The 12,324-nt window shown below is 45.5% G+C and overlaps 1 protein-coding gene across 1 annotated transcript; it reads right to left on the minus strand.

Annotated features, from left to right (window-relative positions):
• Positions 1-928: 928 nt before the first annotated feature.
• On the minus strand, positions 929-8,311 carry LOC138794147 (ubiquinol-cytochrome-c reductase complex assembly factor 3-like). Its single transcript, XM_069972914.1, has 3 exons — positions 8,105-8,311; positions 7,867-8,061; positions 929-1,545 (listed from the first exon to the last, which is right to left on the minus strand). The coding sequence occupies exons 1-3, from the start codon at positions 8,222-8,224 to the stop codon at positions 1,414-1,416; spliced, it is 447 nt and encodes a 148-aa protein (XP_069829015.1). The 5' UTR covers positions 8,225-8,311; the 3' UTR covers positions 929-1,413.
• Positions 8,312-12,324: the final 4,013 nt, after the last annotated feature.

The following is a 12,324-nucleotide window of genomic DNA, read 5'->3' on the forward strand; positions in this document are numbered from 1 at the left end:
CTTCATGACTGAGGTAATTGATGCCAGGATGTCCGGGTCAAATTGAAGCAATGTCGCCTCCTCGTCTTCTAAGAGCCATAGCGCTTTTATTTTTCCACCTACAGGGCTGGTTGGGGTGTAATTTTTTGTGCATTGATCTCTAATAGAAAAATTTTCATAGTTTTTTTTTTTTTTTATTTTTTTTTTTCTAATATATAACTTTAAAAAATTGAAATCCTGGTGTCTTTTTCCACTTTCCATTTATGCTGTTCTCTGTGTGGGAACAACATAGTTTAATAAATCAGACAATTCCGCATGCTACGATATATAATGTTCATTTTTTATTTTTTTGTATAAAGGGAAAAGGGGTAATATAAATCTTTATTGGGGCTTTTATTAGGGTTTTTCATTTAACGTAAATGTTTTATAACTTTTTATTTTATTTTTACACATTTTTGCATAGCATATATAAGTCCCTTAGGTGACTTATACTGTATATGCAATGCTCTGCCATAGCATGGCATTCATCAGTATTATTGCCTGAGAGCAGATTCTATGAACAGATTGAAGATCCATCAGGGCGAAGGTAAGTGGCAAACCCCCGTCTATCAGCACATGACAGGTCCTTGTCCTGTCACTGACCACCTTAAATGCCGCGATCGCTGTGCATCGCAGCATTTAAGGGGGTTAATGAAAGGCAGCTGCAGGACTGGGGCTGCCTGTCATTCCCAGGTCTGAGGGCTGTAATGTGTGCAGGGCCAATTACATTAAAACCCCTTCACAGCCAGGAATGTTTATAAACGTTCCTGCCGCACTGGGTGTGTGCAGCAGGAACATATATAGCTGTATGGCTGACATGAAGGGAATAATGAATATTGAGCCATGGGAAAAGCTCTCAGCTATTTCACTATACAATTAAAGTTATAACATAAAAAAAGACAAAGGGACAAAAGGCATATGTACATTTTATTAAATATTTTACACCATGGAACACCCATGGTCAGCATCTTACAGTACCTCCTCCAAGAAGCACAGGCTCCATAAACAATGGCAAAAACAATTCATAAAAATCTGATAACTGGTTAAGGGGTTCTGTCACAAGGTCCTATGTGAAGGCAGCATCATCTAGTGACAGAGACCCCGATTCCAGCTATGTATTACGTAAATCATTTCATGCAGTTGTTCTCATCAAGTCCCTGGTTTTCTAAATTATTATTTATTATGAGCGCTGTGCCAAAGCTGTCAAAAATCCAAATACAGTATGATTCCTTAAATCTAAATATATAAATGGGAACACCAGGAGCACTAAGCATGCTCAAGCTAGAGGCCAGGGTTACACCCCACAGCTCCATGCTCCATGTGGATGAGTTGATCTATATACATGTGCACAACCTGAGCAAAGATAGCCCTTCACATTTTTCGGGGCAGTCTCCATCATCTTGCGTTCCACTTTGGTTTGCTGGCGACATTCACATTGGTCTCTGCGGCCTCTTTAAGGACTTTAAGCACCATTTCATTCTGACTTTGTAACTCTGCCATCCTAGCCGGGTTTTCCTTCATTTCCTTCTGTAACATTGATATAAAAAAGTAGAAACTGAGAATCAGCATTGTGTAACTTCACAGTAGCCTAACTTTTAATAAGATACATTGCCATTATTTTCTAACATAATGAAAGGGGATTTTATTTACATAGTGAAATGTGACCCTGTAAAAGCATAATATGTATTGTGACATATGATTTAACCCCTTAAGGACCGGGCCTGAAATGGCCTTAAGGACCAGAGCAAATTTTATGAATTTGACCAGTGTCACTTTATTCATTAATAACTTCGGGATGCTTTTACCTATCCGGCTGATTCTGAGATTGTTTTCTCGTGACATATTGTACTTCACATTTCTTGTAAATTGGAGTCGATACTTATAACGAATCTTTATGAAAAAAACCAAAATAGCGTGAAAAATTGTGAAAAAATGCATTTTTCCAACTTTAAAACTTTTCTGCTTATACAGAAAATGGTTATACCACATAAATTATATATTAGATAGCATTAGCAACATGTCTACTTTATGTTGGCGGCATTTATTAAACTATATTTCATTTATTTTAGACAATAGGAAGCTTAAAACATTAGCAGCAAATTTCCAAATTTTCAGTAAAATTTCAAAATCAGATATTTTTAGGGAACTGTTCAGGTTTAAAGTGTATTTGAGGGGACTGTGTGTTAGAAAGCCTCACGAAGCACCCCATTTCAGAAACTGCACCCCCTAAACTCTGCAAAAGCACATCCAGAAAGTTTTTTAACCCTTTAGGGGAGTCACAGAAATAAAAGCTAAGTGTGTAAGAAATTTGAAAATTTTAATTTTCTGTGCAGAGATTTTATTGTAATCCAATATTTTTCATAATTATAAACCTATTACCAGAGAAATGCACCCCAATATTGATTGCCCCGTTTCTGCAGTTTATAGAAATACCCCATATGTGGCCCTATTGCACTATTTGACGCAACCACAAGCCTCAGATATAAGGGAGCGCCTAGTGAATTTCAATGGCTCCGTTATTTTTGGTCATTTTTGACTGTACCACTTCAGGTTGGCAGAGGCTCTGGGGTGCCAAAACCTAAAAAACACCCCTAAAGGGACACCATTTAGAAAACTACACCCCTCAAGGAATGTAACAAGGGGTGCAGTGAGCATCTGGACCCCACAGGTGCTTCACAGATTTTCCAAACAATATGGCTTGAAAAAAGACTAAAGTATTTTTTACACTAAAATGTTGTTCTAGCCTTCAATTTTTCATTTTCACAAAGGGATAAAAGGAAAAAAAAAAACACAAAACATGTAGCGCAGTTTCTCCCGAGTACGGAAATACCCCACATGTGGACATAAAGTGCCAAGCGGGCGCAGGACGAGCCTCCAAAGGGAAGGAGCGCCAATTGGCTTTTGGAAGCTGGATTTCACTGGAATGGATTTCAAGGGCCATGTCGCATTTACAGAGCCCTCGTGCTGCCAAGACACTGGAAACCCCCCACAAGTGACCCCATTCTGGAAACTACACCCCTCAAGGAATCTAACAAGGGGTGCAGTGAGCATATGGACCCCACTGGTGACGGGCACAAATGTGGAAAAATGTGACGTGAAAGTGAAAATTTTCATTTTTTCACTTTCATGGCACAAATGTGCCCGTCATCCAGGGGTCCATATCCTCACTGCACCCCTTGTTAGATTCCTTGAGGGGTGTAGTTTCCAGAATGGGGTCACTTGTGGGGGGTTTACAGTGTTTTGGCAGCACAAGGGCTCTGTAAATGCGACATGGCGTTCATCATCCATTCTAGCCAAATCCAACCTCTAAAATCCAAATGGCGCTCCTTCCCTTCGGAGGCTTGCCCTGCACCCACATGGCGCTTTATGTCCAGATGTGGGGTATTTACGGACTCGGGGGAAATTGCTCTACACATTTTGTGTTTTTTTCTCTCTTTTAACCCCTTGTGAAAATGATAAATTCAAGGCTAGACCAACATTATAGTGTAAAAAATTTAATATTTCATTTTCACGCCACATTGTTCCACATTTGTGCCTGTCACCAGTGGGGTCCATATGCTGACTACACCCCTTGTTACATTCCTTGAGGGGTGTAGTTTCCATAATAGGGTCACTTGTGGGGGGTTTAACTGTCTTGGCAACACAGGGGCCTTTTGAATGCAACATGGCCCCTCGAAATCCATTCCATCCAAATCCAGCCTTCAAAAACCAAATGGCGCACCTTCCCTTTGGAGGCTTACCCTGCACCCGCATGGCGCTTTATGTCCACATGTGGGGTATTTCCGTACTCAGGGGAAATTGCTCTACACATTGTGTTTTTTTTTTATCTTTTAACCCCTTGTGAAAATGAAAAAATCAAGACAAGATCAATGATTTAGAGTAAAAATTAAAAAAAAATTACACTAAATGTTGGTCTAGCCTTGATTTTTTTCCATTTCCACAAGGGGTTAAAAAAGAAAATGAACACAAAACGTGTAGGGTAGTTTCCCCTGAGTACGAAAATACCCCACATGTGGACATAATTTGCCATATGGGCACAGGGCAAGTCAGCAAAAGGACAGAGCGCCATTTAGAGGCTGGAATGGGGGATGGAGGCCATGTCGCAATTACAAAGCTCCTGTGCTGCCAGAACAGTAGAAACCCCCCACAAGTGACCCAATTCTGGAAACTACACCCCATAAGGAATCTAACAAGGGGTGCAGTGAGCATATGGACCCCACTAGTGATGGGCACATGTGTAGAACATGTGCCGTGAAAATAAAAAATACCATTTTTTTCATTTTCACGTCCCAAATGTGGCCGTCACCAGGGGGCCATATACCCGCTGCCCCACTTGTTAGATTCCTTATGGGGTGTAGTTTCCAGAATGGGGTCACTTGTGGGGGGTTTCTACTGTCCTGGCCGCACAGAGGCTTTGTAATTGCATCATGGCATCCTCTAATGGGAATGGCGGCCATACCTACTTAGCTGGGGAAAAGGGACAATTCTAATTTATTTGGGGGTATTAGGCCAATTATTAGTTTATAAGGTTGGAAATGACAGGTGTCCATCAAATTCAACCTGTGTTGATCCAGAGGAAGGCAAAAAACCCTCGTGAGGCAGACGACAGTAGCCTCATCACAGGGGAAAAATTCCTTCCCGACTCCATAATGGCGATCAGAATAATCCCTGGATCAACGTGACCCCTGAAATAGGAATAAGGGACAGAATTTAGATAATGTAGAACCCCAGTGACGTGTGGTGCGCCTTGGAGCGATCCAGTATACAGAGGCCGGGGTGATCAGGACAGGTGTCACACTGGAAAATGTTGTCCTTCCTGATCCCCCTGTTACCACACTCTGCACTTCTTCTGGGGTCTCCCTTTCTCCAGTGTGGGGGACGTCACCTGGAAAATGTTGTCCTGGTGCGATACGGGGTCCTTCATATCCAGAAGTGCTGGGTCCGCTCCATGGCTGCTAAATATTAGGGCTCTATTACTACTTCTGATATGTTCGGATCGTGCCGCAAGCTACAGTAGCTCGGGCAGCGAGGGACCGGAAGAGGGGGTGCTGGTATAAAAGTTATCCCCGTACAGGTGGTAACCTTTATCCAGCAGTGGGAAGATCAGTTCCCGGACGATGTCCCCACTAACTCCGAGGATGGGGGGGGGAGTGGGCATCTGGGGGCTGGATTCGAGTGTCCCTTCCTTCATACACTCTAAGGGTACGTGCACACTGCGGAATCGCGAAGGATAACCCTTTGTGCATTCCGCAGTTGGCACCCGCCGGCGGACTGATGCAGGCACACGTCTCCGTCCGTGTCGTAGACTCCATTCTATGCACGGGCGGATTCCGCTCTGCGTTTAACGTGTTGATGGAATGACGGATGATGGAATCCGCCCATGCATAGGATAGAGTCTATGACACGGGCGGAGACGCGCCCCTGCATCAGTCCGCCGGCGGGTGCCAGCTGCGGAATGCACGAAGGGTTATCCTTCGCCATTCCGCAGTGTGCACGTACCCTAAATCTGTAAGTGTACCCTGAGGTACTCTCACAGAGTTTGTAGAATTTCACGCCATACCGTCATCTCTTATTGGGACGGTACTGGCGGAAAAGACGTGTCTGGAGGGCAGCGTACGCTACGCTACTCCCAGACACGTCACTGGATGATGAGGAGGATGAGGATGAATGGAGGAACAAAGGACCCCCCATTCATCCTCACTAGCTGTTTCGGTGTCGGAGGCAATAATAATGTATGCGTCCGATACCGAAAACACCCTGGGGGCCATCTTTATATGGGGATTGGTATATGGGGTATGTAGTGGTGTAGTGTAAAACTTTATTCAATGTAGTGTGGTGTAATGTAGTGTTTTTTTACGTGTTTTTTACAGTAAGTATACAAAAAAAACCTACGCCAAAAATGGTGTTGCTGATAAATGCCGCACTTATGTTCGGCACTTATCAGCAGACCGTGGCAGTAGGATATAAAAAAAAAACACCCTACGCCAAAAAGGAGGAGTTGCTGATTAGCAGCGCACTTTCGTGCGATGCTGTTCAACACTCAGCGGCGATAGGGTGTGGAAAATAGAAAAAAAAAAAATTGGGAAAAAAAAATTTTTTTTTACTACATTCTGAACATCCCTGTAGTGGCTGATACGTGTATTACACTTATCAGCCGCTAGGGGGCAGCAGAGCGCAAGATCCGAAAATAGACGACGCTGGAGCCGGAAAAATACGAAAAAAGACGACGCTGGAGCCGGAAAAAGCCGAGCGGGACTCACGGAAGAAGCCGAAGTCCCGACAAGATGAAGAGGACGCCGGGAACCCGGAAGACGCCGATCAGGACCCCGGGACAGGTGAGTAATGTACAAATACCTGCTCCGGACCCCTCAGCTACCTAGCTGAGGGGTCCGGAGCAGGTATTTATTACTTGTGGGGACTTTGATCGCCGTGAACGGCCGGCCGGCTGGCCGGCCGTTCACGGCGATCGGGACGGTGGTACCGTGACCACCATTACTTTTTACAGTAATGGCGGTCGGTGCCGTCCTCGGACAGCACCGACCGCCATTTTTTTCCGGGTCATCGGGCCACCGATGGCCCGGAAAGGTTCCGATCGCCGCTATGGGCTTATCAGCCAATAGCGGCGATCGTCGGCATGGGGGGGGTTAACAACCCTCCATGCCGACAGGGAGAGATGGCCTGCTATGTATTATAGCAGGCTATCTCCCCCGATCGGGACCCGGCCGGCCGCGGCGCCCGTTTAAAGGGCCGACGTACCGGTACGTCATGGGTCCTTAAGTGACAGTGATCCATGACGTGCCGGTACATCATGGGTCCTTAAGAGGTTAAAGGGATTATCCAGCAAAAATTTTATTTTAAATCAACTGGTTTCAGAAAGTAATGTAGATTTGTAATGTACTTCTATTAGAAAATCTCAAGTCTTCCTATACTTATAAGCTACTGTATGTCCTGCAGGAAGTGGTGTTTTCCTTTCAGTCTCTCTGCTGACATCTCCGTCCAAGACAAAAACTGTCCACAAAAGGAAAGGCTTTCTATGTGAATTTGCTGCTGCTCTGGACAGTTCCTGTCTTGGACAGACGTGGCAGCAGAGAGCACTGTGTCAGACTAAAGAAAAAAAAACATTTCCTGCAGGACATACAGCAGATGATAAGTATCTATTTTTAAATAGAAGTAAATTACAAATCTATATAACTTTGTGAAACCAGTCGATTTAAAAGAAAATGATTTTCGCTGGATAACCCCTTTAAAGCATCTGTAAAATGCACCCAGTGCCCAGATAATGTGGCCCGGGCTGCACTGAAAATAACAATGCTGTAAACTTACAAAGCCTGCTCCCTTCTTTAGTGCCTAATCTTTGTTAGCCCTCTTCTCTACCTCCAGTGATGCATTGTGTGGACAGGAAATAGTCATAGTAATGAGTAAAATAAACCCAATGGATGGACAACCCCTTTAATGCATAAAATACCATCAGTATACTTCATCTGTATGGTAAATATTGACAATGCAGCTAAGTATCCAAGTGTTCAAGGATTAATCTGGTGCGGAAGACAATAGGGATGGTCGTATGACGGTCCTGACATTGCTGTTGAGGTTTCCATTATAAAAGAGCCTCGCACGCCCATTAGTGCAGCAGGGCGTATATTAGCAAAGTCAAATATTTTATTGGTTTGTCAAAGAAAATCAGTGATTTTTTTCACAGGGGCAATTGTAAGAGATTATATGGCATAATGTTACTGATATTAAAGCTACAACATCTTACTATAATATATAACATGACTGTGCTGAAAAAGTATACAGGTGATCGGTCATCCATAGTGTCAGTCAGTAGCTATGTAGTCAGTACATCACCATGGCTGCCATACAGCTGAGGGTTTGGTGCAGGGTCTGTAATGGAGTCCTTATTGAGCCTTCTTCTGTAGCCATGACAACTCCAGTACAGGAAGACACGTGACCCTTGTGTAACACACGTGTGGGCAGGGGGTACTTATAGTTGTGCGCTCCCTCTGTATACAGTGTATGGCGCAGAGCCCAGGGCAGCGCCCCCTGCCGTCCACTAGTGCTGCCAGTCTCATCTATCAGTCCTTACCCTTCGCATCTCTAATAGCTGCTCCTGGCTCGGTGCCATAAGCGACCACAGGAGGCAGCCGAGGCCCGTCCAGCCAGCGACCGCCATAGAGCCCACTACTACCCGGTACAGAGTGGACATAGCCTGCAAGGACGAAGGGGACACAGCGCGATGGTAACGATGCCAGGCCACAGCAGCACGGTGCGGAAGGGGAGGAGTCTGAGAGATGTCAGCTGACCTGACAGGAAGCCGAGGCGCTTTGTTTCCATCCTCTCTGGAGCATCGGATGATAACTACATAACCCCCTGTACCAGGATAGGAATCTCACATCCCACAGAAGTCTATGCGCACTTTGTACTCTGTCCATCTCCCTTCCCTGGTAGCTGAGGTCTCCGTATACGCTGCAACCAATTTTGGCACATCTTAGGCTAGGTTCACACTGCATTTTTTTCATCCGTTTTTTGCAAAAAACTGATGCATTTGTGTGCATCCGTTTTTCCATTGACTTCCATTGTAAAAAAAAAAACGGATCCGTTTTTTAACAGACACAAAAGTAGCTACGTTTTTGTGTCCGTCAAAAAAATGATCCGTTTTCATTAGTTTTTTTTACAATGGAAGTCAATGGAAAAACGGATGCACACAAATGCATCCTTTTTTTGCAAAAAAAGGATGAAAAAAACGGATTGCAAAAACGCAGTGTGAACCTAGCCTTAGTGCTAAAGGATATTTGGGGCACCATAACTCCAAGGTTGCCCCCCCCCCCCCCCCCCCCCCCACAGTTTCTGTGTTTTTAATTCAATCCTGGTTTTGGTTAAAGAAAATGAATGTGTGTGAACACTGCCAAATGATGCAGTACCACAATGAAACTGAAAATGTGTGAACACAGCCCTACACCCGAGGTCATTTCTGGCCAATACAGTATAGAGCCAGGTTCACACTATGTATTTTTTGATTAAACAACGGCCGTAATCAAAGTGGCCGATCGCATTAACCCCTATGGAAGCCCGGCCGCAGTGTATACACACTGTATACAATGTGGACGGAATTTCATAAGGCCCCACAGAGAACTGCCATGTCTATTCTGTGCGGCTATTCAATGAACAGCGACTGCGCGAAATAGACTGTGCAGACAATGTAAAGTACAGCTACCGTCCTTACTTTACATTGTGTGCTATGGCTAATTGGAATGCGGGCACACCCCAAATGTACCCGCATTTCAATTAAGTTGAAGTGATGTTAAAGTGACTGTACCACCAGGCCCAGGCTGAAGCACTGGAGGCGGGCCGACCCACCCTTAGTAGGAGGAAACTGGGGCTGGGGTTACCTCCCACTAAGGGTGGGTCAGCCGCCTCCAGTGCTTCAGCCTGGGCCTGGTGGTACAGTCACTTTAACCTGGCCGATACTGCGGTATTGTCAGGTTTAACATCTGAAACAGCGACCGTTCTGTGACATGGCCATGTCACAGAACGGCGGCTGTTTTGCCATGTCTGAACATGGCCTAGCGCTTCTAATTCACCTGTTTTCCCAAAGTACCAGTTCAGCGTATCCTTAACGTATAATTTTATTTTTACCAAAGTTGACAAATGACTTGAAAAAAATTACAATATGAGGACAGTGTTATTATCTATGCTTAGGGTCCCATTACACGGCCCGATGTCTCCTGTAAGCAAGCACCAATCGCTTACCAAGCCTATTACACGGGTTAATAATTGTTTAGCAAGGGCTGCAGCCCTTGCCCTTAAAGAGGACCCCGTGCCGGGGTGACAGGCTCCCGACCCCCCCGCTAGAGCCCCCTATACTACCTGATCGCGCCGGGTCCCGCTTCTTGAGCCGGTCCAGTAACGGAGATTTCAGTGCCCGAAGCCCGGCGCGCTCCTGAGATGAGTCCGATGCCCATAGAGAATGAATGGTGAGTTCGACGCTCCATTCATTCTCTATGAGCGTCGGACTCATCTCAGGAGCGCGATCAGGTAAGTATAGGGGGCTCTAGCGGGGGGTCGGGAGCCTATCACCCCGGCACGGGGGGTGACAGGTCCTCTTTAAGGGTACAAACACTCACACGTATACGCAGCAGATACGCAGCAGATCTGCAGCAGATTTGATGCTGTGTTCAGTTATTTAGATCTAATCTGTTGCGTATTTGCGGCGTATCGCAGCAGTAAATACGCTGCGTATACGGCGTGTGTGTTTGTACCCTAAGGGTGCATTCACACGTACAGGATCCGCAGCAGACAAACAACTGCAACGATCAGCTGACATCGTTCATGTCAGCTGATCGTTGCCTTCTATTATTATACAAGGCGATTATCGTCCAAATACGGATGATAATGGTTTTGTGTTACTTGACACTCAGCTCCCCTGAGTAATAATGTGCAACTCAGAAGCACTATCCTCCTTTTGTGTAACAATGTCAGATGGCTGTCCCAGACTGACCCTCCCCCTCTCTGAAGCCTCCCTTTGAGAAGATAATGGATAATCCAACCACAAGCTGCTTTACTGCTCTTTGAGAATCAGCAAATCTCAATGTCTCCCAACCCCCCTGCTGCACAGGAACAACTGGATGTGCGGACCTGTGTATTCTATCATCTGTCCAGCACCTGTCAATGAGTGGATTGCTGGATGGATCAATTGAGCGAGTGAAATGCTTGCATATGTCGGGGCTGTGCACACAGTGCAGTAGCGGTGCGGTTTTTTTTTTTCCGGTTTTGATGCAGAACATAAGCAGCTTTTCCTGTTACATTGCAGTAAGCGGGCAGTTTATCTTACATTTGTTCAGATTTCTCGTATGGAGTTGTAATAAAATATTAAAAGACCCTAACCTGTTGACAGACTCTTATAAGGCAGGGGTCGGTGAAGATGTGGATACCTACCTCATATCTGTGTGCTGCACCATTCTTCTGAAAACCTAAAAGCGTTATTTAGGCTACATATCTCCAGTAGGATACCTCTGCAATGCTATAGTGTCTCTGAGTATAGTAACATCGTCACGTAGTTAATATGGTTGAAAAAAAGAGTCCATCAAGTTAAACCTACAGAAACCCTACTGTGTTGATCCAGAGGAAGGCAAAAACCCTTATGATCCACATGCCAATTGCTCCATCACAGGGAGAAAAATTCTCTCCCGACTCCAATGGCAATCAGACTAATCCCTGGACCAACGTATCACCGGAGGTTTAATGCCCATAACTTGTAATATTATATTTGTCAAGAAAAGCATCCTGGCCTCCCTTGAACTTATTTAAAGTGACTGTACCATCAGGCCCTGGCTGAAGCACTGGAGGCGGGCCGACCCACCCTTAGTGGGAGGAAACCCTAGCCCCTCTATGATAGGGTTCCATTGATTCTAATGGAGTCACGTCATGGAGGGGCTGGAGTTTCTTCCCACTAAGGGTGGGTCGGCCGCCTCCAGTGCTTCAGCCTGGGCCTGGTGGTACAGTCACTTTATTGAATCAGCCATGACATCATCATGTGGCAGAGACTTCCATAGTCTCACTGCTATTACAGTAAAGAATCCTCATCTGTGCTGTGGTGAAACCAAGAGGCAAAACTATGTTCTCATCTTTAGCATATTGGCCTCTTTTGATGCATCCCATTATTTTATTAGCCTTGGCAGCTGCTGCCTGGCACTGATCACTAAAGTGGAGTTAACTGTCCACCAATACCCCCAGGTCCTTTTCAGAAGCAGTGTTACCCAGTGTTTTATTATTTAGCACATAACTGTACTTAAAGGACAACTCCAACGAAATTTTTTTTTAGCTTATTTAACACACATTTAAAAAAGTTATATAACTTTGTAATGTGGTTAAATGCCCGGTCTGGCCCCCTTCCCCCACTTTCGCCCCCCCCCCCAGAAGTTAAAGAATGTATACATTACCTATTACGGTCGTCACGGTCCTCTTCTCCCTGGTGACGACGACGTCAGAGCTGGGGGGGGGGGGGGCGGTCCGGGTCTTCTTCCTCCTCGGCGTCTTTATAGAAAGTGAATGGGATGGAAAAGGCTGCTGGTACACATGCGCACTGGCAGCCTTTTCCATCCCCTGGACCCGGAAGTCAGAGACATCGCTGGACGGCGGCGCTGGAGAGGCGGACGGCGGGCGAATGGAGTGGGGATCGTCACCGGAAGGATGGTGAGTATGGTGTCTTAAATAGATATCTGTCTACATCTATGCGCGTCTTGAGCATGTTCGACTCCGATTGTTCCGCATTTGAAAACCGGTGGCTGAAGAAGTTGGATGCAGAGC

The sequence above is a fragment of the Dendropsophus ebraccatus genome, chromosome 5 (genome assembly GCF_027789765.1).
Source record: "Dendropsophus ebraccatus isolate aDenEbr1 chromosome 5, aDenEbr1.pat, whole genome shotgun sequence".
NCBI lineage: Eukaryota > Metazoa > Chordata > Amphibia > Anura > Hylidae > Dendropsophus > Dendropsophus ebraccatus.